This window comes from Equus przewalskii, chromosome 3 (genome assembly GCF_037783145.1).
Source record: "Equus przewalskii isolate Varuska chromosome 3, EquPr2, whole genome shotgun sequence".
Taxonomy (NCBI): Eukaryota; Metazoa; Chordata; class Mammalia; order Perissodactyla; family Equidae; genus Equus; species Equus przewalskii.
The window spans coordinates 7803749-7828860 of record NC_091833.1 but is presented as its reverse complement, the minus strand read 5'-3'; the positions used below and the strand labels follow the sequence as shown (position 1 = coordinate 7828860).

The following is a 25112-nucleotide window of genomic DNA, read 5'->3' as shown; positions in this document are numbered from 1 at the left end:
CTATTAACAAATGTCCTTTCCATGGTCCATTTAGTCCCACATTTTTCACATTTCTGTGCTTTCTGTTGGTGGTTTCTCTGTTTAAAATGGTCCCAAGCAGGGGCTGGCCCTGTGGCTGAGTGGTTAATTTCGCGTGCTCCACTGCAGGAGGCCCAGTGTTTCCGTGGTTCAAATCCTGGGCGCGAACATGGCACTGCTCATCAAACCACGCTGAGGCAGCATCCCACATGCCACAACTAGAAGGACCCACAACGAAGAATATACAACTATGTACTGGGGGGCTTTGGGGAGAAAAAGGAAAAAATAGAATCTTAAAATAAATAAATAAATAAATAAAATGGTCCCAAGCATAGTGCTGAGGGGCTGTCTAGTGTTCCTAAGCACAATAACGCTGTGATATGCCCAACATGGGAGAAAGTGCGTGTGTTTGATGAGCTTCGTTCAGGCGTGGGTCACAGTGCTGTCGGCGGTGCGTTCAGTGTTAATGGATCAACCCTGCAGCCCATCCAGAAAAAGGAGGAGGACATTTGCCATGAGGCCCCTCTGGAAAGGCTAACGTATCATCCATAGTCTGTGATGAAGCTGTGGAAAAACGGCTACATTTGTGGATTCATGAGATGATGATGATAAGCTCATAGTGGACGGCACTGTCACAAGGCTGAAGGACAAGGAAATTACAGTCACGTTACCCAGGGCCCAGGAAATGTGGAGCCCTTCTTGGCTGGTGCTTTATTATAAACAAGAACTACAGATAATGAATTATTTTAAAGAGTTGTGTATTACATAAGATATCTTTAAACATACTTAAAACAGGGTTGATGAAAATGTGACCACAGGCACGCAGGAACCTGACCCTGTATTTCCCCTGGGAGCAGTGGCTCAGTGTTCACTAATTCAGAGTTCACGGTGACTTACAGACCTAAACCACCACGAATAATGAGGACTGACTGTAGAGAGAGACACACATAGGTATACATACAATTTAATTGAAATACATGTAAAGTGTGTATATATATATCTCAATTATTAAATATATTTATATGTTTATATATATTTGAATCTATATAAATGTGTGTATATGCATATATATTACACTTTGAGGGAGACTTCCCCCCATCACCTTCCCACCTCTAGTCCCTGTTCGAAGTTCTGCCCTCTGGGGTGATACAGACTTGCCATCCTTTGATGGGACCCTCAGTTCTGTGGTCACTGCCATGGGCACACAGCTCTGTGTGCTGGCCTTGTGCTCAGACAGGTGGAGATGCGGAGGCAGGTGTTTCCTTGAGAGGAGAAGCACGGACACTATGCTCCCTCTTCCCCAGAGCCATCCCTTGCTGCCCACTGTGGTTGATGGAGTGCTGCTGCCAAAGATGCCTGAGGAGATTCTGGCTGAAAAGACGTTCAACACTGTTCCCTACATTGTCGGAATCAACAAGCAGGAGTTTGGCTGGATTATTCCAACGGTGAGAATGTGCTGGTCTCTTAGACTCAACTCCCCCACCCCTCTCATCACCTCTCCCATCTCAGGTCACAGGAGCTCCTCCTTCTCCAGACACCCCTCGGGGTCCAGGGCAGCCGTCCCCTTCACACAAGTTGACATTTCCATGGACACCTTCTCTGAGATGTCCCAAATGTCACCTGGGTGTGTGGCCCTGGGTATCCCTGTCCCCAAACACTCTCTGATTGTTCCCCAATCCAAGAATCCTGAAATGTCGATGCTGGGGGCACTGTAGAGACAATCACAAGGCAGATGAGAAAACCGAGGCCTGGAAAGGGAAGGAGCTCGGGGGTGAAGGAGTGTGAGGCTGGGGCCCTGCAGCCTCTCCCCTTGGGCTTGGTGCTTTCATGGTCTCTCCATAAACTCCACACACGCTCCTGGTCATCCAACTGCAAACATTCAGAGGAGCTCGCTTCTTCTTGAGTTAAAATGACTGCTGAAAGCTAGGAAGGGCTGTCCCTTCTGTCAAAGATAAAGACAACAGGAGTGTAAGTGGTGAGGACAGGTTTTACTCAGTTATACCATTGCAGTGGGGAAAAGAGTCCAGCATGAACTGAGCTCAAGTCCCTGAAACTAAAGGCTGGAGCCTGTTTAAAGGGTCCCTATGCTCAGGGAAAGGCACGGGGTGTGCAGGGTAGTTTGTCTATGGGACTAGGCCACCTGGTTTAGTTAATTGGTGTTCATTGGAGGAGAAGTAAACTTTCCTGTTTTGCTTTTTTCTGTTTTGTTTTTGCTTGAGGAAGATTGTCCCTGAGCTCACATCTGTGCCAATCTTCTTCTACTTTCTATGTGGGACGCCTGCCACAGCATGGCTTGATGAGCAGTGTTCAGATCCACGCCCAGGATCTGAACCAGTGAACCTCAGGCCACTGAAGCAGAGCGGTCAAACTTAACCACTAGCCACTTGACCGGTCCCCACACTCTCTTGCCTTTATGACAGGAGACAGTGGTATATGTTGGAGCAAGGTGCCCAAAGTAGTTAGGTTTCTATCCGCCCACAGGGACTGAGGGAGAGCAAGAGACATCCCCTCAGAGTTTGCTTTCAGAGAGATGGCTCTCCGGTCCTTGAGGAAACAGTTTCGGGTAGTCTGTTTACAGCTTAAAGGTCAGAGAAAGGATTTATAGTTGCAAACTCTTTAAAGTAACTGCTCTAAGAGGGGGTTCAGGGACCTATCAACCTTTCAGCAGGTGTGGCTGGAACAAACAGTAAATTCTCCTGGTTGCAGGCGCTTTCTCAGGCAGGCATTTTAAGGGAAGCTGTGCCATCCTAAAGACAGGGTCTTAAGCTGCTATAGCCTTGTTAGAGTTTCGAAAATTCTGTTACTATAGAGATTATCTTGGAGCTGTTATATGCAGAGGGATGTATTCTCGCTTCAGAACAATTTCAGCGGTTATACGGAAGGACCAAAGCCATAATGGCAGGATTTGGGGCTCCCTCAGTTCAACTGAGACAGGGAGGGTATTTGTGAGCTCTGTGTCCTCTGCCCAGAGCCCTCCACTTCCACACTAGCCTGGCTTAAGCCTTCCCGCTCTGTGTCGATGACCATTGTGGGGACTCTAGCCTGACATATATATGCGCATACATACTGCAAAGAGCTGGGACATCTTCTCTTAATATTTACTTTCTCCTGTTTGTACCCCTTGAGTATCTGGATGTAACAAGTCGGTTTGATTAATTAATTTCACCCAAATCTTCAAAGACCCTGACTGTCAAGCCATGACGAGGTGACCTTCAACCTGCATTGGTTTGGTTGGTTGGTCAGTTTGGTTCTTCTTGCTAATTCCCAATGATTCACGATTGCTTAACCATTGTTTTAACAGATGATGGGCTACCCGCTCTCTGAAGGCAAGATGGACCAGAGGACAGCCACGTCACTCTTGCAGAACTCCTCCACCCTCCTTGTAAGAGTCTAGGGAGTCACAGGAACTGGCTGAGACCTAAAGATGGGAGGAGCTTGCCCCAAATCACAAAGCAATTAAATGGCAGAATGAGGACTGGGGCCGGAAAGTTCTGCACCCACTTTTCTACCTTTCTTACCCACCACCCGAGGGGGGTGATATTTGCACAGGGCTCATGAGGCTCACCATTAACACAAGAAGAGAAGCTTGTCATTTACTGGGGGCGGGGAGGGGGGTGGTCACTTTCACTCGACCCATTTCAGAACATCCCTGAGGAACTGACTCCAGTGGCCATTGAGAAGTATTTAGGAGGGACAGACGACCCTGTCAAAAAGAAAGTCCTGTTCCTGGACTTGATGGGGGATGTGATGTTTGGTGTCCCATCTGTGACTGTGGCCCGGCTCCACAGAGGTGAGTCCTGACGATTGGGTAGGAGAGGGACACTGACTTCACCAGCTTCACTGTCTGTCCGTCCGCCCCTCAGCATAGACAGGTATGGGGAAACTGCTGAAGGTCGGGCCTGCAAGGCTTTTCCCATGTGGCCTAGGGTGGCATGTTGTCCTATGTTGGTTTCTACCAGAAGGTGACTCTGGGAAAAGGATGCAAATGCAAACAGTTTATTTTGGAGATGATCCCAGAAGACACCAATAGGGGAATGGAGCAGTGAACAAGAAGTAGAAGGAAGCCAATTCATGCTGCCCTGTCAAGCAAGTACCTATGTGGACACTGGAGTTGGGGAGCTCTGGGAAACCCACAGAAGACGTTCTCAGGGTTATTCTGAGTGAGCGGCATGGGAGCTCCAGTATTTATCCCCCAACTCCCAGGAGTCATTGGTTGAAGGTTGTTCCCAAGTGGTTGTTAATTCTCTGGTGCTTTGACCTGCTGTACACATGGAAGGGTGGTCTCTGGTGGCCAAAGACCTCAGGTAAAGAGCTAGAGATGCCAGGGGTGGAAGTCAGGCTGGCACGTCCAGAAGTAGAGGATATGGTGAGGCATTGACAGAGTCTGCTACAAGCACTGCTCCCTTGAAATTTTTGTAGTCCATGGGGCTAGAGCAAATCTTAGAAGATGCATCTTGAAAGGTCCAGAATTAGCTTCAAACTAATTTGTTAACTGGTGGAGCTACAGGTAAAATGAGGACAAGCAGAAGACCAAGAGGGTAGCCTGGGACCAAGAAAAGTGAATGAAATGAGTAGTGGGAGGTGCGGGGCCAGGTGGTCTGGCGAGGGTCAACGTTTGCGGCTGGCTTTTGTCCAGCCTGGCGTGTGCTGGGTCTACCACAGGACCTCCCACACTGACCCAAGGCTGTGTGAGTGGGGTGTGAAGTCGGGGTGGATGAGCTCACCTAGAGAGGTGTCCCTTCTGGGTCCCTTTCTGAGGTCCTCACAGAACCCCTCCTTTTCTAGGAGCCCTCCTTCAACTAGTCTGCAAGCCAGGAAATGCTTCTCTGCTCCAGACCTCTCTCTCTAACCTTGCTGGGAGGGCTGTAAATTAAGGACATGATGAGCAAGGTGAAAAGTAGCTACAGGTGACCTACCATGTCCCCGAGCACTAGGGACAGTAACGTACAGGTGCTGGTTACCACTTCCCCCTCCCACAGACCCTGATGAGACTCTTCAGCCAGGGGCCATTGGGTCAAATCTGTTCTTTCATGAACTTGGACTTTCCTCTTCCCACCTGTCTGATTTGTGGTATCCCTGTCTGCATCATCTGCTGCTCCAGCCACACCGGACTTATGTTTTTCATCTGAAATCTCATGACTTTGAGTTCAGGGTCCTTTAACAGCACGACACAGATTTTGTCAACATTATTCTTTCCTTTGTGTATTCTTCTTACTGTCTTTTTGATAAAAAAAGAACTTTCTGAATATAAAATTTGTATAGAATGATATGTAATATATTACAGTTGTGGAAAGGTTTGAAAATATGGAACACGTAAAGAAAAAAATTAGATATAACTTATAACACCTCCACCTAGAAGAGTCTACCATAAATTTTTTGGTGTTTTGTTTTGTTTTGTTTTTGAGGAAGATTAGCCCTGAGCTAACATCCATGCCCATCTTCCTCTACTTTATACATGGGATGCTACCAAAGCATGGCGTGCCAAGCAGTGCCATGTCCACACCCGGTATCCAAACCGGTGAACCCTGGGCCTCTGAGAAGCGGAACATGAGAACTTAATTGCTGCGCCACCAGGATGGCCCCTCTACTATAGAGTTTTGATATGTTTTCTTCTATTGATCTTTCTGTGTTTTACATAAAATTTAAAAATTAATTTATATTATGTTTTTGTTCATAGAACACTATATTGTTGGCTTTTCCTCAGTGTCAGTAAAAGCTCATCGAAGACATCCATCATTTCATGGATTAAAATTTATTTTAGTACTTGGGGCTGGCCCAGTGGTGCAGTGGTCACTTTCGCCCACTCGACTTTGGTGACCTGGAGTTCACAGGTTCAGATCTTGGGCATGGACCAAGCACCATTCATCAAGCCATGCTGTGGAAGCATCCCACATACAAAATAGAGGAAGATGGGCACAGATGTGAGCTCAGGGCCCATCTTCCTCAACAAAAAAACAATTGTCTTAGCATTCCTGTCTTATTGGATATTTAGACTGGCTGCTCACATTTTGATGCCAGAAAAACATTCTTCTCAGCCTTATTTGCATAAATCTTTAATTTGTTCTCTAATAATTTTCTTAGAATTGGTTTTTAGAAGTGAAATGATTAGGCTGGGATGTAGGAGTGTATTAAAGTTGCTGATACAGATTGTGAAATTGGTTTCCAATGTTAAAAGGTGGATTTCTTAATTCTGTCACCTGGGACACTCAGGCTAAAAAGTAAAAATAGCACTGCCAATTTCATAAGCATTTCCTCCCCAAAAAGAAAAAAAAGTAGAGATTGTCACGCTGTTTCAATTGGCATATTTTTGATTACTAGCTCTCTCTTTCCTTCTACTTCTCTCATTGTTCCCAATTGTAATTATCTAAATCTGTGCCTTACTTAACTTTGAGCATGTGTGTTGTGATTGTAAGGATTTTATAAATCGCAGTGATTTAAGGCAGAAAGTTAAAAAATCAAGAAAAAGAAGTATATCTTTTGGGCAGTGTTGTGCCAAAAATAAGTTCTCTCATTCACAGAAGATCTCTCCTCTATGGCTGTGTTCTGAGCTCCTCTCTAAAACGTTTGGGCAGCAGAGGCGAGGTGAACCCCTCCTTTCAGGGAGCTCTGCTTGACCTGGAAGCAGCTGTTTAACAAGTGGATTCCTGAACCGCAGAGGATTGCTTCTTCCAAACATCTCCTCTCCCCAAACCAAGGGTGCAATGATGGGGAGTGGGAGGCAATTAATAAATTATTCTACTTCCTCATGTCAGCACAGCATGTATTGTAAAATCATGTGGCTGACTATTTAATGATGTGAAGAAATGATTATAATATTTACATAATAACATGTACAATATTGTCTCAACTTTATATACGTAAGAGGAACATGTGGGGCTGGCCCCATGGCCAAGTGATTAAACTTCTGGGTGCTCTGCTTTGGTGGCCGGGTTTGTGGGTTCAGATGCGGGGTGCAGACTTGCTCCACTCCTCAGCCACGCTGTGGAGGTGACCCACAAACAAAGTAGAGGAGGATTGGCACGGATGTTAACTCAGGGCTAATCTTCCTCAAGCAAAAAAAAAAAACCAAAAACCAGGATATGTGCTAAAATATTGACAGTTTTCTCTGAATGGTGAGATTATATCTGATCTTCCTGTACATTTTCCTTTTTTATGCATTTCCCAAATTTGTTACTCTGTCCAACAGGGGGAAAACTTGTAAAGATTCTCTACCAGACTGACTTGGGATATGACCCTTAACTCCTCATAGGCAATATGATCTATGCAAAGTGTCAACAGCCATGGCCAGGTGGCCTTTGAGTTACACCTGAAGGGGCAGGGATGGGCAGCTCTGGTGAAGCAGTCAATAGAAAAACTGACATCTCCGGGACTTGGAGAGGGGGAAGTGAGAGAGGGGGCAGGGGAGAGGAGGAGAGAGGGCAGGAGAGAGGCAACGTTGTCCTTCCTCAGCCTCTTTTCTCTCTTCTGCCACCACCTTAACACTCCCCAGGCCAAGGAAGAAGCAAGACATGTGAGGTGACAGAGAAAAAGGAAGAGCTGAGTTTCTGGTGCCCTGAGACACAAGACACAGATTGTCCCCTTTCTTCATGTGTTTGTATTTAAATATTTGTGCTTTCAGACCAGCAACGTGGATTTGCTTCATTTTTCTCAGAATGGGCGAGAAAAAACACTGGAAACTCTCAAAACTGGGCAGAACAGATGACTACTGTTGCACAGCAGGGATTCTCCAAAGGAATGAAAACTAGCCTGTTATCAATGAAATCCAATAGTGCAAACTTTATGTTTGTAGGTGTTCTTGAGTGTGGATGCATCAGTGGGCAAAGGAGTTTATGTGAATTGACCGAGTGCCGCTATAATGATGGTTATTTTCAATGGCTCTATCTAGTGTTTCAACAGTCATTCATTCATTCTTTTAATATTCATTCATTCATTCGACAAACACTGGCTCAAATCCCATTCCACCTCCACCAGCTATACGCCCTTAAGCAAGTGACAGAAGCTTTTCAAAATACTATTTCTCCATTACACTGATAAGAAGGAGTTTCCTGCAGGGACACACAGTGTCCAGCACACAGCTGACACTCACAATGGCAGCTGTTATTAATATTGTCATTGTTGTATACTCAGGACACAGGCGTGCCACCAATTCCCTGAGTGCTCAGGGCCCCCAGAGACTTTGATACCATCCAGGTGTGCATCAGGTAAAATGAACTGTGTATGAATCCATGTCTTCTCAGATGCCGGAGCCTCCACCTTCATGTATGAGTTTCAGTACCGCCCAAGCTTTTCATCAGCCATGAGACCCAAGACGGTGATAGGGGACCATGGAGATGAGATCTTCTCTGTCTTCGGGGCCCCATTTCTAAAAGGTGATCTCCCTTTGGTGACTACAAACTTCAGATTAGGAGATCTGGGTACAAATCTCAGTTTGGTGGCCTTGGGAAAGTTACTCCTTCTCTCCAGGTCTTAGTTTCCCAAATTCTCCGTAACAGAGTTGAACAAGAAGCGTCCCCAACCTTTCTCTTGCTGCACCATGCATGATAGAGAATGTATGTCCATGTGCCCTCATTCATGGTCACTACAAGAATCCAGAGCTGAGCATCAATGCAGCAAACGGTTGGTGAGCTGTCAGGTCCAGATCAAAGGCAAGAATGCCACCACCCATTTCCACTCACAAGAGCATAACAGATTGACTTATAGAAAGGTTAGAATGGGTGTGGACCTTGAATCAGGGCTACTGTGTGTCTATTTACCTATCCAACAATCTGTCCATCTTTCTAAAACTCATATCTTTTCAAACTTAATATGTTAATAGTATAATATTTTAAAGAAAACCTTTCACAAATGTCTTCAATGCCTTAATTATCCACAGTGAGGGATGAATCGCATGTGACCCACCTCAGAGCTATTTGTGATACACCAGTGCCTCTGGGGATTTCCAGGTTGGGTGAATCTTTAGGACCATTACAGCTCTGTTATTTATCAGATTCTGTGGAGATGTGGGTGGGTGAAGGAGATTGAGTTTAAACTCAAAGGAGAACAATCGTAGGGGGTGGGGTTGCTGTGATGCAACGCCTGGGGTACAGCATTGTGACTCTGAAGGGGGACGGCAAGGGCTGGTAGGCACAGAAGACAAACGCCACCCACTCATGGACTGGCTGCAGCCCTTTACTAGATCAATAAATCTCAAACTCGAAGTGCACATACATTACCCAAGATCTTCTTAAAATGCATCATTTGACTCAGTAGGTCTGGAGTAAGGGCTCAGATTCTGATTTCCTAACAAGCTCTCAAGTGATCCCGCTGCTTTGGGCCCATTAAACACACTCTGAGTAGCAACGGCTTTTTTTCTTCTTCCCCACAGAGGGTGCCTCAGAAGAGGAGATCAAACTCAGCAAGATGGTGATGAAATTCTGGGCCAACTTTGCTCGGACTGGGTGAGCCTGACAGCAAAGATGGAGCAGGGATGGGAAGGGGTATGGCATATCTATTGGGAAGGGTAGCTTCTAACGTTTGATGGTCAAACTCCTAGACCTGTGTTCTCTGACATGAGAGCTCTCTAAAAATGGACAGGCTGCCCAGGAGATAGTGAGCTGCCTGTCTCTGGAGGCATACGAGCCTCTAGGCAGAGATGACACCAGGCATCCCTGAAAATTTCAAAGGATTGTTGGGACCACACAGTAGATTTGGAGAATATCTCTTTGATTCTGTTCCCAGGAGCCCCAATGGTGAGGGGCTGCCCCACTGGCCAGTGTACGACCAGAAGGAAGGGTACTTGCAGATTGGTGTCACCACTCAGGCAGCCCAGAAGCTGAAAGATAAGGAAGTGGCTTTCTGGACCGAGCTCCTGGCCAAGAAGGCAGCAGAGAAGCAACAACAGACAGAACATGTTGAACTTTGAATACGCTACCTGTCAGGCCTCAGGGGCCTGGGGGAGCCAAGACAGTGTGTTCTACCAAATTTGCTTAAAGTCCAAGGAGGCACCTTATTGTGGAGGCTGGGGAATTGTCTGGTGGGGGTGGACAGAGACCAGGGAGCGGGAATTTCTGTATGTGGCCTAAATTTTTGAAATAAATGTTCTTTAGGAGAGCAAGTGAGTATCTGTGTCTTGAACTAGAGAGTAAACCATCCATCCTCATTAGAGAGAAGCATGAAGAGAGAGGGCACTATCTGCAGGGAGTTGCCTCTGACAGGTCTGACTTGGCCTCTGGACAAGCAGAGCAGCAGGCTGGGCCCTGGGACACTTTGCATCTGCTCCATGTCTCTAGGCCCTCAACACCTTCCAACAACAGGATGTGGGGTGGCCAGAGTGCAGTGTCCTTGTCCTCCCTGTGGAATTACCTGTAGAGATGGAGAATGCACCAATCAAAGATGTACCTGGAGTCTGGGGGTAGGGGAAGTGCCATGGTGACCCTATGCCACTGTTGTGTTGCCTTTAATAACCCTTCCACAGGTCTACACGTCTTTCTCCAACATACACAGTACATTCCCAGTCCTTTCCCTGAGGCTGTCTCTTCCAACAGTTCATCTGAGCCCCTTCTGCAGCCTACACCACTAGAAGTGCTTGGAGTGAGTCCCTGAAGTATCACCCTAAAACTGCCTCTTTCAGCATTGCTGGGCTGACTCCTGGCCTCTGCTACTTGTAGAAAGCACTAATGAGTGACACTCCCACCCTAACAGCAAGAAAAAGCTCGGTATTCTCAAAATCATGACTTTTCCTGAATGATTTGAAGAGCTGAGGTTGCAGGTGAACAATTACCCTGAGGTCTCAGGAAGACAGGCATTTTGGAGCAGAGATGGGATGCGGATGCTGACTCACCATCTGCTACAGGTGGAAGATGGGGTCACCGTGGGTGTGAGTAGAATTACTCTAAAATTCCTAATCAAGTGCTAAAGGCCAAGTGTGGACTAGTGTGAGGGTATAAAATCCTAAAGAGCCACAGACCCATGGGGGATTGTATCCAGACTCTTCTCCATGGACCTCCATCAGGGGCTGCTGAGAAAGATGGGGAGTAGGTAGTGAGACCAGAGAAAGCCTGCCTCAGGATTGCATGCCTGAAGCCCTGCTAAGACCCTTCTCCCTTAAGGAACAAAATCCCTCAACCATTGTAAAAGGGCAGCAAACCCACCTCCCTTGGGGCCCTGGAGGAGACCTATTAAGACTGCAGAAGAGGAAAATTTAAAAACCCTCTACCCCTGGGAGTGGGACAAGAGACCCTCCTGGGTCCTGGTCTTTAGAGGTCTTTTACTGCTGGGGAGGGGCACAATCATTGAGAAAGCCCCCTCTCCACGACCAAGGGATGAGGGTCTGCCTAAGGCTGAGGCTGGACCAGGACAAGAGAGACCACTCCTGGATGCCACCACCAAGTCAGCACACACCAAGGACTGAGCAGCTGAAATGTACCACTGGGGGATGGAGACAGTGTGGAGAGAGAACTTCTCTGAGGGGCAGGTGCACAGGGCAGGGGTACAGCTGAGGGTGGAACAGGAACATTGGGGTAAACCTTTCAGCACCTCTCGCCCTAAGCACAAGATAACACTGGAAGAATGTGAATCGCGTGGCGCACTGAAGAAAACCTCAGCAACAACGAAACCCAAGCCCTGCTCCTCTCTTGATAATTGGACTCAACTCTCCTGACACACACACACACACACACACACACACGGCAAACGTACATGCACAGACACACACGTACACATGCACATTATAAGTCTAGCAGAAGAGTATGACCATTTCCACTAATACATACTATTTACTTCATTTTCTACTCTCTCACGTTTGCTGCTCAGGGGGACTCTGGATCCCTCATCCAAAATTGGAAACACAGAAAAAGCAAGAAAAAAACTCCACTAACATGAGACAAAACAATCAACAGAAGTAGAGTCAGAGATGGCCCAGGTGTTAGAACTAACAGACTAGGGATCCAAAACAACTATATGGAAAACTTGCATCAACAGATGGGTAATTTCAGCAGAAGGAAGCAAATTGGAAGGTTACAATTTTTTAATAATAGTAATACAGATGAAGAATGTCTTCAACACGTTTATCAGTACACTTGACGCAGCTGAGGAAAGAATGTGTGAACTTGAAGAAAGGCCAATATAAATTACCAAACTTCAATAAAACGAGAAAAAGAGTGGGAAGAAAATAGTACAGAGGATCGAAGAGATGTGGGACAATATGGAATGGTCCAGCATAGGTGTAATTGGAATCCCAGGAGGAGAAGACGGAAAGAAGGAGCAGAAACCATAGTTGAAAAGCTAATGCCCAAGAATTTTCCAAAAATAATGAAAGACATCGAAGCCTAGATCCGGGAAAATCAGTCAACTCCAAGCAGGATTAAAGGACAACAACACACAATGAGACAATATTGAAGGCAACCAGAGGAAAAGGAAATGACATGACGTAGAAGGGCATCAGGAAGGGCACTTGACCACCCAAATGTATGGACAAAAGAGGCCCAGAGAGGGGAAGGAACTGGCTCAAATCACTGAGAAAACATCAACAAAACCTTGGAGCCAAACTGAGGCCTCCTTGCCCATAAGTTGCAGTCTCTCTACTGCACTGCCTGGCCACCCCCACATGGACCCCATCCATGCATGAAGGGTCTTTCCCTCTTGACCATACTCTCCACTCATTTTCCCTCTGCATCTGCCTACAGCTGCTGCCCCTCCCTGCCCAGCTCCAGCGTGTGAAACCAACCCTATCAAACACTCGTTGCCTCCACATTCCAGGCAGCTATGAGAGACCAAAGACTTTGAAAGTGCCATCAACAGACATTTCCCTTCAATAATTATGACTAATCTTTGGCGAAACTGGTGGCATGAGCTGGTGCCTGAGCTACACCAAGTCATGACCTACAATAGAGGAAGGGAAAGCAGAAAAAGAAAGGAGAAAAAAACATGAAAAAGAAAGATTGGAGATGAACAAAATTCCGCCTGGCTTAAAAGAAGCAAAAACCTATAGAGGCTGAAAGAAATCCATTGGATGAGAAATTCTCCATCCTGGTTGCCCATTGGAATCAGCTGAGCAGCTTCTAAAACATGCCCTTGCACGGGCCCCATCCTGGTTCTCATTCCTTTCCTCTGGGGAGATGCCTGGGCATCAGGACTTTTTAAAAGCTCCCTATGTGGAGATGGAGTACAGCCAGCGTAGAGAGCCCCTCACCTGCTCAGTTTGTTCCTGAAGGAGGACCCTTTCTATAGGTCCTGTGTCTCCAGGGCCCTGCACAGAGCATGTGTTGAGTGCAGGCATGCACGGCTGAATGCAGGAGCAGACAAATAAAGGAGTTGTTTTCCAGGTACCTGAGATTGCAAAAATGTAGGCTCACCCAGGATATCTTCAGTGACTGGGGTTTGTGGTCAGAATGCAGGAAGAAGGAAAGCAGCGCACTGAAGAGGCCTTGTGGGGACAGGAATGTCATCAAGGAGGTGAACCCAAGTAAGCTACGACAACAAGGTCATTGTGTCAATTCCCCTGCAGTGTCGTGTACCACCCCCTAACCTGGATGGCCCCCTTCATGGTCACTCAGCCCCTCCGAGCCTCTGCTTCTGCAACTCTTACCGATGTCTCTGGGTCTGACACTAAGGTTTCTGCTCACTGTGACCTTGAATTGCACTCTGTCCCCTCCCCTGACCTCTGACTTTCTCTGCACAGTTTCAGTCCAACCTTCCTGAGATAGAAGGTGTGATTGGCTATGTCAGTCACCCTTCAGTAGAGATCATCCCTGACCAGTGTGTGGCTTTGTGCACACTAGTCCTTCTTGGCCTGGGTGCCTGGCCTAGACTGCACAGCTGTGACTACACAATGGGGAGCAGAGCAGCCCACATCTCCCCCTCAGAAGGGCACTGGGGAGTGGCAGCCTTCTGAAGCTGGCACCTCGTAACCACAGGCCCTGCCTGGAGCTTCCCTGGTCAGTCCAGGAGGTGAGCACCTGGATGAGGGATGGACAGTGAGCCCAGGGTCAGCCAACGTGTCCTGTCCATCAGTCCCTGTGCCATCAGCTCATTTGTGTTCCTCTGTGCACTGGCACCAGGAATAAATGTGAAGGTGAGGGAGCTGGTGAGCAGAGGGGTTCCTGTTAGACAGTGGGCTCCTCAGGGTCAAGACCCAGGTCAGATTCATTTTCATGGTCCCCCAGAAAGTGTTTGGCAAAGGGACTAGGTGGATGGACTCATGGATCTTTACAAGGTGGAGGTGGACATCAGCCTTCGGTGACCTGTGATTATGTCTTTGAAGTCTATACTAATAATAGTAACTAAAAGTTATTGAATATTTATTATGTGTCTTCATAATAATTACTTTCATATTAATTCAAATAATCTCCACAGGAACCCTATGAGGTTAGAACAAGGGCCAAGAAAACTCAACTAGTAAGTCATGGATAGGACCAGCTACATAATTAACAGTGCAAAATAGAACTGTATAATTTACATAATTTTGTTGTGCAAAGTAAAATAATCCTCATTTTAAAAGTTATTAAGAATTTCATGTTGGTTACAGAGAAGCATTTAAGGCCTCCGGAGGCCTTCAGAGAGCCGGGTCTGTGTGACTGCACAGGTCTCACGCCCGTGAAGCCGGCCCTGGTGACAGAGCTGGGATATGAACCTCGCAGTCTGGCTCCAGAGCCTGAGTCCTTAAGTGCAAAGCACCCCTTCCTTCCTGCGCAGGACACTGTTTACCATCCACCTCTGGGCCCCTCCTCACCTGTATCTTCATCCCTTGATTCTGGCCAAAGGCACCGATTTGATGATTCTCTGCTGCCCTCTTGTGGGCAGAGTCCATGCACCCACACCTGCTTCGGGGATGGGGCCAGGTCTGCACCCCAGGCCGAGACTCCCCACCACGTCCCCAAACAGTGTGACCATGCCTGCGCTGACACATCCAGGGACGGCATTCAGAGTAATCTCTCGGCTCTTGCAGCCTCTGGAGTCCTAGCCATGCAGGGGCTGCTTGGGTGGGAGCTTCCCAGCTCTTATTCCTCCTTCGAACTGAGATTAAACACCTTCAGGCCCAGGTGGTCTCCCAGCCTCTAAGACAGAACTAATCCAGTTCCCGCACCTGGGAAGTGCTCAGGAAGCTCCACTCACATAGCATTTCTCTGCAAAGCGTCTGTCCTCTGCCTCTCACCTGGGCGGGTCTAAGACTCCTATCAAGTCTCCTGCCTCTGTTCTCCACCCTACAGGGCCAGAGTGAGGCATCTGAACAGCCACAACTGTTATCACCTCTGTACATGCGATTCTGCAGGTCCACTCATTCAGAGTCTGGGCTGGCCTCTTGACTTGCTTTGACAGTAAAACATGGTGGAAGTGATGGTGTGTCAGTTCTCAGCTAAGGACTCAAGAGGTCTTGCACGTGTCCACTGGTTCTCCTGAATCCACGTGACTGGCACGTGAACAAACCCAGGTTAGCTTGTTGAAGAATGACATACCACATGGAGGGGAGCCATCCCAGGAGAGGCTGTCTAAGACCAGCCAGCTTTGAGCTCACTCACAGCTGCAGACACCTGAGTGAGCCTGATCAAGGTCAGCTGAACCTGGTCTTGATCAGCAGAACTGTGGGAGGCAGATGGTCGACAGACCATGAACTACAGACATGGTTGTTGTTTTAAGATCCAAAGTGGTTTTGTTACCCAGCATGTGCTCACTGATACGTTATATAACAACCAACTATGATCACATCACTGCACAAATCTACAACATAGCACTGGCTCCCAAGCGCCCCTGGAAACTGTTCCATCTCTTTATACCAGCATACGAGGACCCTCATCTTCTGGTTTACTTTCCTCTACAGCCTGTCCACTTGCACCCTGCAAATTTCTGCACATCCTTACACTGCAGAATCATGGTATTGTCATGATGTGGAACTTACCTCCAGACTCAGCTCAAGTGCCACCTGTTATGGGGAGCCCTGTCTGATGTCCCTGGGTGGGGTTATGTGCATGATTTCTCTGCCAGGCTGTGCCTTGTCTCACTTGTCTCTGTAACCCAACCATCCCCTAAGGGCCGATGATGTACCAAACACTTGTCTAGACTCTGGAGACATAAAGAGAAGTAAGTGGTTGTGCCTCCCGTCCTAAAAGGCACTGGCCCCATGAAAGATCATGTCAACAAATGGTGGTAGGTGCGGTGACAGGGGTAGGTCAGGGAAGGCTCTTCTAGGGGTGACATCTTGAGGGACCAATAGGACTTAGCCAGTTTCAGAGAGATGGAGAAAGGCCCAGGGATGAGGCGCAAGGGGACAGGGTGTGCTGGGGGAAACACCTGCGTTAATCTAGGGTGACTGGGGCAGAGAGCGGGGGTGAGATGAGGAGGAGGAGGAGGCTGAGGAATTTGGATTTACAGTGAAGGAACGGGGAGCCGCTAGAGGACTTCAAACAAGCATGCAGGAGGTGCTCAATATGTGTTTCCTGATCAGCACACCAGCTGTCTCCTCCATCAGACCGAGAGTTCCTTGAGGACAGGGTTATTTGACCTTTGTGTTCTCTAGTTCCTTCAGGTACATAGTAGGACTGGGTATGACTGTGATCAGTGAATGAGTGAATGAATGAGTGAATCCATCCAAGATATACCAATATGAAACCAAATATATCTTTTTATCCAGACAAGAACCCTTTTCACTCCCTGGTTCAGGGAAGTGTTGAGGGTTCAAATAGGCTCTGAGACTGGTCCAGAGACAAAGACTCCTCGTCCTCCTGGCTTCCCTCAGCCTCTACTTGGCAGCAGGAGCCTGTGTTGGTGCCACCTGAGGGCCACAGTGCCCATGTTCTATTTTAATCAGCTTCTGCTGTTGCTATGATGCCCTGTCAGCTCAGAGAAGGGGAGAGGGAATCCAGAATGGGGAGAAATGTTCTGCTCAGTGGACATACCCACCCACTCAGCCAGCTTAGAGGTGCCTCTGTGAATGCCAACCCACGGTCTGTCTGTCCTCATCCTGGAAGAACTAGTCCTGAGTCCCTATAACGTCGTCAAGGATAATAACTGATTGCAGCCTGTGGGAATGAGAAGCCCTTATCTATGGCCGCTTGGACCACGGTCTTTCAACCCCTCCCCACATTTGTCAGCAGATGATGGAATCCAGAGTGAGGAAGCCATGGGAAGGGAGTCAATGACCATCATCCTTCAATATCCCTTCTTATCCTTCTGACATAACCCTGATTCTGTTCAGGGCAGCAAAGTACCCACTTACAATTTCTTACTCTGCCCCCAGACTCCCTTACAGCTAAGAATTGCCATGTTACACGGATCTGGCCAATGAGATGTAGGTAGACATCTGTGTGGGGTTCCAGAAAAATCTACTCTTCTCCATAGTAAAGAGACACAGGATCAACTGGTCTCTTCCTTTTACTCTGTTTCCCTTCCTCCTGCCTGAAAGGTGGGCAAGATGTCTGCAGGTGGATTAGCCCTTTTCTCTCCATGAGCATGAGAACCACATGCTATGGATGGTGAACAGGAAGCTAGAAGGGTTGCAAATTCTTCTTGACTTCCTTCAGCATCTCCAGAAACATCCCAGGCTTCTGAGCATGTCCAGATGAAGAAAGTTCTCCGGAAACAAGAAGATTTCTCCCTTTCTTCTTGCTCAAGAACATCTCTCATGCTGACCTATTGCCTATTTGTTACACAGGAATGAGAAAACCTCATTTAAGAGACCATGATTAGATCTGTTACATGGAGCCACTTGTCATCCTAACACATGTACACTCTATGTGTAATCTTTTTGCATTTTGTGAGCCCATATGGCATACCTGTATCTGGCATAAAGAACCAGAGAGCATGGGTCTGGTGTGTGCCTGGGGAAAGCCAGCAAAGGTATTTTCCCTGGGAGACAGGAGAATTCTGTTCAAGATGAACTCTCTCTTATTATATTACCTAGGACAAGTCATTTCTTCCTAGCGCAATGTAGGCACTTAAATATATCTATGTATAAATTTCCTTTTTTTCCTTCTCTTCTCCCAAAAGCCCCCAGTACATAGCTGTATACTCTAGTTGTAGGCGCCTCTGGTTGTGCGATGTGGGACGCCGCCTCAGCATGGCCTGATGAGCGGTGCCATGTCCACGTCCAGAATCCGAACCAGTGAACCCCGGGCCGCCAAAGCGGAGCATGCGAATTTAACCACTCAGCCATGGGTCCAGACTCATACATAAATTTCTATATATATGTATTATATATACTTAAGTAGGAGTATATATACATAGATAACATATTTATACAAATTACATATATCTGTACATATAAATAAATATATTTGTTTTTATATGTATTTGTAATGAAGAGAGTGTTGGAACCAGTTGAGAATCCATGTCCAGGTACCAGCTGGACCATGTTACGCCTGTGTGGCTGGGGACCAGGGAGATGGCATATCAGAGTGGGTAAAAGAACAGACCGGAGCCTGACTTCCTGGATTCAAACCTCAGTCTCACCAACCAGTAAGTTATTTCATCTCTTTATGTCTCAGTTTCCACCACTAGTAAATGGGGTTGATAATACTACCTCATGGACTCATTGGGAGGATTCAATGAGCTGCAGTTTATAAAGCACTAGGAACAGTAACTGGCACAGGATAAACCAATGTGTTTGCTAATTAAATGTTAGCTCAGCACACTGGCCTTGTCCAAGGTGCTGATGCTCCTCAGGTCCCAGTTCTCCTGGGAATCCATGACTCGTGAGACTGGGATGGCCCCATTCTCTCTTTTAACAAAGCCAGGCACTCCTTGTGCCATATTTCCCCATAATGCCAAAACCATGGTGGGGGCTCTATAAATTTAACTGCCTAGCTAGTAATTCTAATCTTGGCTCTGATGCTCCCTGATCTGAATCTGCATCTCATTTAAAATGGCAGAGTTGCAATGTCTTTCCTTATCTGTGAAGTGGGCATGCCTCAAATATCACCCTGCCCTCTCACCTCTCTCCTTTGGTGGAGTATTTTTACTACTGTGTGATTGGAGACGGGGTCAGGGCTCAACGGCAACTACCATGGGAGTTTGAGGAGTTGTGATGCAAGAACAGAAATTTAGCAAAGCCTGGGAATGGGCTCAGAGTGGGCAGCAGGCAGGTGCCCTGGTGTTGGGCTGACGTGGCCTTCAAGTCTGCAGCAGGACCACTGTGGCCAGAGGCTGGGCTTGCATGAGACCTCTTCTGTCCTCACTTTGAGTCACCCTATCCTAGGTTGGGACTCTGGACTAGAACCTGGAGCTGCAGTGGGTGTGGGGGCTGCTCCCTGTATAGTAGCCATTCTCTGCTGCAGAAGCAATTTATTGGTGGCTCCTGGATATGTCCAGGCCATGGTCTTTTCTGGGGCCTTCTCTGGGGATGTGAGTCAGCATAAGTGAGGCCATTTTGTCATGCTAAATAGCCCCAGTTCATCTTCTGCATGACTACTCGTTGCTCTGCATGTACTCTGAAAACATTCACATGCTCTCCTGATTTATGGCCTCAGCTTACGTATGTACTACCCGATAGCTTGATAAATTAAGACTTTTTTCTATGAGTTTCCCTCCAGGAACAGGCTGATCACAGGTGGGGAACACACCTACAAAGTGTCCATCACAGCTGACAAAGGAATGGAACAGTAAAAGACCCTGGAGTCCATCAGGACTGAAGTAAACCCCCTCCTTACTCCCCATTTTGCCTATATCTTCCTCAAGATTCTGCAGTCCTTGAAGATGGGTTTTTGAGACATTAGTCTTCCATCTTCCTGATTGTGACAGCTAATTGAATTAAATCTTCCTTTCTTGATCCCTAATTCGTTGTGATTAATTGACTTCTCTGGAGTGATGTTATAGGCCAGTCTCTGTGAGAGGATGGAGAATTGGAGGAAGCCTCAGCCTGGTCCAGGGTCACCCTTCCAGTGGCCGAGAAGATACTCCAAAGTAAGGGTCACCTGCTATTTGGTCCTGAAGTCCCACATGGACAGCATGTGAGGTTTGTACAAAACACAGCCCACCCGTTTGTGGAGTTGGTCAGTTCACTTTGAGTCATTCATCCAGTGAGTGTTTATTGAGCCAACTACTGTGGTCAGACACTGAGCCAGGCCCTAGTGATCCAGAGCTGAGGGAGACCCACATGCTCTCTGCTGTGGGGGAGCCTACAGTTCATGGAAGGGACTGGCATTGAACAAATAAACGCACAGGCAATTTTCTATCCATGATGGGTATAAGTGCTGCAGAGGACAGGCTCAGAGTGCAGTGAGAGCACAGGAGATGGGACTGGCCCTGCCTGGGAAGCAGGCTGGCCTCCCTGGGGTGGAGACACAGGGCAGGACTCAGGGAACATAATTAGAGTCAACGACTGATCACTAGATGATGGAAGCCCTCCATGCTCCCGAAGCGTGGACAATAAAAATGCTGAAAGCAGGTCCTGGTTCCCATGTCTGGGATGACCTCACGGAACCCTGACCCTCCCAGTCACCCAGAGGCTGCCAGATTTTGAGATTTCATGAACAGGAAATATGTCACAAGGAACTGGGGGAAAGAGCAGACAACAGTGGCTGGGGCCCCCTTCCCTCAGTTCTTGTATGGCTCCCTCCCTCAAGTCCTCATTTGTCTATCTGTTCCCTCATCAGAATGTGAACTCCAGGAAGTGTTGCCTAGTGCTGAGAATACTGCACGGCCCATACGGGTTCTCGGTAAATATCTGTGGAGTGAGTGGGTAAAGGAAAGAAGAAATGAAATCTTTATCTTTCAAATTAAGGACATCAAGAAAAGATCATCATTATGATTTACAAAAGAAAGGGCATGGTAATAACCAAAGAATAGGAAAGACATAACTTTAGAATAAAGAGCACTGTTTCCCAAACACTTATCCATGTGTATATGTTCATGCAATGCATACAGGTAAAAGAAGAACAATACGTTTTGGAGATCTCTGGTTTAGGTTTATCAGGTGTCAGATTTAGGAAAGAGGCAGGTAAAAGCTGAGATACCAGGTCACCGTGAGCTTGGACAGGGAGACTTAGGACATTTGGAGCCATGACAAACCTTAGAGTGACCACGGGAGTGGGTCCAATGAAGGCAGTCTGTCTAGCTCATCCTTGGAGGACTTGAGGACTGAGCATCACCTTCCCACATAAATAACAGTAGGAATAGCAGTAGGAGCATTTATTGCATAGGACATATAACATAACAGCAGGTAACATGTGTTGAACATATATGTACCAGGCACTGTGCTAAGCACAGTCCCTTTTTCCTTTCAAGGTCCATATTATTATCCCCAGGTTACAGATGTGGAAACTGAGGCTTGTGTGTGTGTGTGGGGGGGGGGGTAAATAAGTTGGCAAATGTGGTGGGTCTGTCTTACTCTAGTGTCCACATCCTTCTGTATCCCCTCTCTCATTCCAACAGGAATGACTTAAGATGACCCCTCCATTCCCTGTGCCCCTGTCTTCCTCCAGACTGGCCCAGTGCTCACCTCTTGAAGGGAACTTCATGTGCTGTAGAACTTGTAGACAACGTAGGCTGGCACCAGAGCCATGGAGGAGAACGTGATGCCCCACCCAACCTGGTTGTCCCAGAGTGGGAAGATGTAGTCATTACAGGTGAGTGGCTTAAAGTCGATGATGCTCACCACCACCATGTGTAAATTAATAAAAGAAACCTCAACTAAAATTGGAGTCTGGAAGACCTGTAGAGGGAGCTCTAATGCCTGCCACCCATTGTCAATACCCCAAAGAGGAAAGGACTTACCTGGCATCTCCAACAGCAAGTTGGCTACTACTTTACTACCCCAGCAGGAGGAAGGAAGAATTTCTTTCTGTCCTTCAACAAGCCCAGCCAATGGAAAATACCACAGCTCAGCAAATGAGAAACCATCATCACCCTGGACTCTTACCCTCCTCCAAGGAACTTTCACAGAACAGCCCTCTCTACTCCCCTTTTTTCTCTTTAAAAGCACAATCCCCTTCTCTGTTCTCCGGCCTTGCCGGTGGTTTTTGCCATAGCTTGCTTGTCCCAAACTGAATTCCTCTGGCTATTCCTGAATAAACTCAATCTGCTGCTGAGCTAACGGGCTATTTTATTTTAAGGGTGATGGTAACTGTTGTCAGAAATGGGATCCAAATGAGGAGATCCCTGAAAGACGATGATCCCTGGAACCAAGCAAGCTCCCTGCACCAGCCCCCCGTGCTCAACGCTCTCATGAGTTGCTGCCAAATATATACATATTTTTTTTTTATTGAGGCCATATTGACTTATAACATTGTGTAAAGTTTAGGTGTGTATTGTTATATTTCAGTTTCTGTGTAGCCTACATTGCGTTCGCCACCAATAGTCTAGTTTTTATCTCTCACCATACATATGTGATCCTTTATCCATTTCACCCACCCCCCACCTCCTTTTACTCTCGTAACCACTAATCTGTTTGCCAAATTTTGGTTTGGTACGTCTCTCTGAGCTCCACTCTTCTGCATTTTGAGCTCTCTGATTTTATTCATTAAACACTCATTAAAGGCTTCGTTAATTCCAGTTCAAGGCTTCATCCTTGGTGTCAAGGTTTCATCCTTGGTGAGTACTCGATTATTTTCCTTTCAGAAAGGGTAAGATTTTTTTTGCAATCAGGCTAGCCAGGAATATTCTTCTGTTCCTTGAAAAATTTGAGATGGGATCCCAGTCACCTAAATGCTCTAAGGACAGCCCTTCTTCAGGGCCCTTTACCAGTTTTATGTTCAAAAACTATGCTCCCTCCTCATCTGCATTTTTAACTAAATGAACTGATTTAACTAAAAATAATTTACAACATCAATGACCATTATAGAGAATTTTTGATCTCCTCAACCTTTCTTTCCTCAGAACTAAACCAGAAAGCTCCAGCTCTAAAATAAAACAAACTAAATGATACACCTGTTTTAATTGGTTCCTGGAATCTTCTAAACATACCCAAGACTCCAAAATCACCTATTTGTAAAATACCAGTTATAAATTATCTGAGGCAAAGAAACAATAGAAGGAGTCAAAACGGCTTCGGAAGCCTTGTGCTCCCCTCCCAAAGTTTCTACGTCTCAGGCGCCATCTTGTTTGTTCTTCTGGTTCCTTTGTCTCAGGCTTCACCTCCTGCACCATCTTCCTCTCTTCCCCTCTGTGAAAATCTGTCCCTTTAAAATCAGACCCTCTGAGGATTCAAAAGCTAAACTCCTAATAACTATTGCTAAGTTAACTGGAGCAAATAGACAACTAGGAGGAAAAATTTAAATAGCAATTACCCTAGGCTTTGGATAATAGACAAATATACTCTGAAACTCCTAGGAGAAAACTTACGTGTGTTTCTGTCTGTTTGTTGAAATTCTTGGTAAGGAATAAAAACATGATATTCTCAAGATTTTTAGAACAACTGTTGGAAAACAAAGTCCCTCATAGTTAAGAAGTTTTAGGGAATCCAAAGACAAGAAAGGTTCCACCTGGCTTGTGGGCCAGGATCTTATGCCTTTCTGGAAAAATGAGTAAGCTTTTGGATACTTTGGAAATGTAATGGCCATTCTGAGGAAACTGTTTTAAATAAATCCACCTTAAGTGTCACTCTTAGAAGAGAGGATTCCAAACCTTCCAGGAGACAGTGGAATACATTCTTTGATTGGTATGCAGAAGTTTCTAGAAGACAAAATGGCTCCAAAAAGAATCTTATAGCATGCAAAAAATTTGTTTAGTAGAAAACCTTTGGGCATCTGACCAAATAACCTTAACTTAATCTGTCTGCCAGAAATAGAGTTTGGATCCAACTATTCTTTTGAGTTTTGTATTATTGCGCCTGAAGTTTTAAAATGAAAGCCATGAGGTCTTTGTTTGCATCAATCTGTATGTTTATGTGTGTCTGTGTGTGTTGTATTTTCTACCTCCAGATATTATCACCAAAATTAATTTGTAAAAAAGCTCTATTTAATTGATTTGAAATTAAGCATTTATAAACTAAGTATTCCTAAATCTCAGAAATAAAATAGAAACTAATCAGAATGTTTTTCAAGTTTACAGGATCTAGAATTAGTCTTTTGTAAATAAATCTTTAGATTGTTGCTTTAGTTGAAAAAAGTATATCTTTAGAGTTATCAACACTGAATATAATGCAAACATACAACTTTTATTCTACCTGGGTTTATTAAGATGATGTGACTCTGTTACAAAATTTGGCAGTGAGAAACAATAATTTAAGATGGAGGTTATCTGCTTTAATGCCACAGGAAGCTTTTGTGAGTAATGCAAACATAATTCTTGGAACAAATGATTTAGATGGATAAAAGTGGGCTAAGAGATTTGAATGCAATAATTATGTTGTACGGTATGTGTGCTTAAAAAATAGCATCCAAAATCCTTTTGGTAACTTAAAACTTTATAGCTTTGCTGAGTTAAATTAAATGATGGAATTTCTTTGAATATCTGGATCATTTCCAAACAAGATTAAATACTAAACAGTCAATTACTGAACACAGGGTTTTCTACTTCTCACTTTATTTTTGAGGAAGATTAGCCCTGAGCTAACTGCTGCCAGTCTCCCTCTTTTTGCTGAGGAAGACTTGCTTTGAGCTAACATCCGTGCCCATCTTCCTCTACTTTATATGTGGGACGCCTACAACAGCATGGCTTGCCAAGCAGTGCCATGTCTGCATCCAGGATCTGAACCAGTGGAACCCTGGGCCACCAAAGTGAAACATGCACACTTAACTGCTGTGCCACCAGGCCAGCCCCTACTTCTCACTTCTTATTGCAAAGAAACTGAAGATAAATTTGGGTCTGTTAGTAGCCATGTCTTGTGCCACATTGAAAGATTGCTCTATTTAAAAGGGCATATATACTACAAGTTATGAAATATTTTTATAAATTTGCCAGTCCACAATTGCTTGCTTCTTAGTTTTCACTAGGAATTAAGGATTCTAAGGGTTAAGAATTCTAAAATATGAACAAGGGGCCAGCCCAGTGGTGCAGCAGTTAAGTGCGCATGTTTCACGTCGGCGGCCCGGGTTCGCTGGTTTGGATCCCTGGTGCAGACATGGCAATACTTGGCACACCATGCTGTGGTAGGCATCCCACATATAAAGTAGAGGAAGATGGGCATGGATATTACCTCAGTGACAGTCTTCCTCAGCAAAAGGAGTAGGATTGGCGGCAGTTAGCTC

At 46.1% G+C, this 25112-nt stretch overlaps 1 protein-coding gene and 1 long non-coding RNA gene across 4 annotated transcripts in view; both read left to right on the top strand.

Annotated features, from left to right (window-relative positions):
• LOC103553189 (liver carboxylesterase-like) overlaps window positions 1–10107 on the top strand; it is a 31539-nt gene extending 21432 nt beyond the window's left edge. For both annotated transcript variants that reach the window (XM_070613674.1, XM_070613673.1), the window contains exons 8-13: window positions 1323–1463; window positions 3320–3400; window positions 3661–3808; window positions 8256–8387; window positions 9383–9455; window positions 9736–10107. In XM_070613674.1, coding sequence (XP_070469775.1) covers window positions 1323–1463; window positions 3320–3400; window positions 3661–3808; window positions 8256–8387; window positions 9383–9455; window positions 9736–9919 — 759 coding nt within the window. In that variant the 3' untranslated portion in view covers window positions 9920–10107. The remainder of the gene's footprint in view (window positions 1–1322; window positions 1464–3319; window positions 3401–3660; window positions 3809–8255; window positions 8388–9382; window positions 9456–9735) is intronic.
• A 3740-nt stretch (window positions 10108–13847) lies between these two features.
• On the top strand, window positions 13848–19760 carry LOC103553187 (uncharacterized). Of its 2 annotated transcripts, none has more exons than XR_011538447.1 (3): window positions 13848–14068; window positions 18291–18444; window positions 19518–19760. It is a non-coding gene; the product is annotated as an uncharacterized lncRNA (long non-coding RNA). The 2 variants fall into 2 exon arrangements; XR_011538446.1 differs by having other exon boundaries at window positions 13887–14068; window positions 19507–19760.
• The last annotated feature ends 5352 nt before the right edge of the window (window positions 19761–25112 follow it).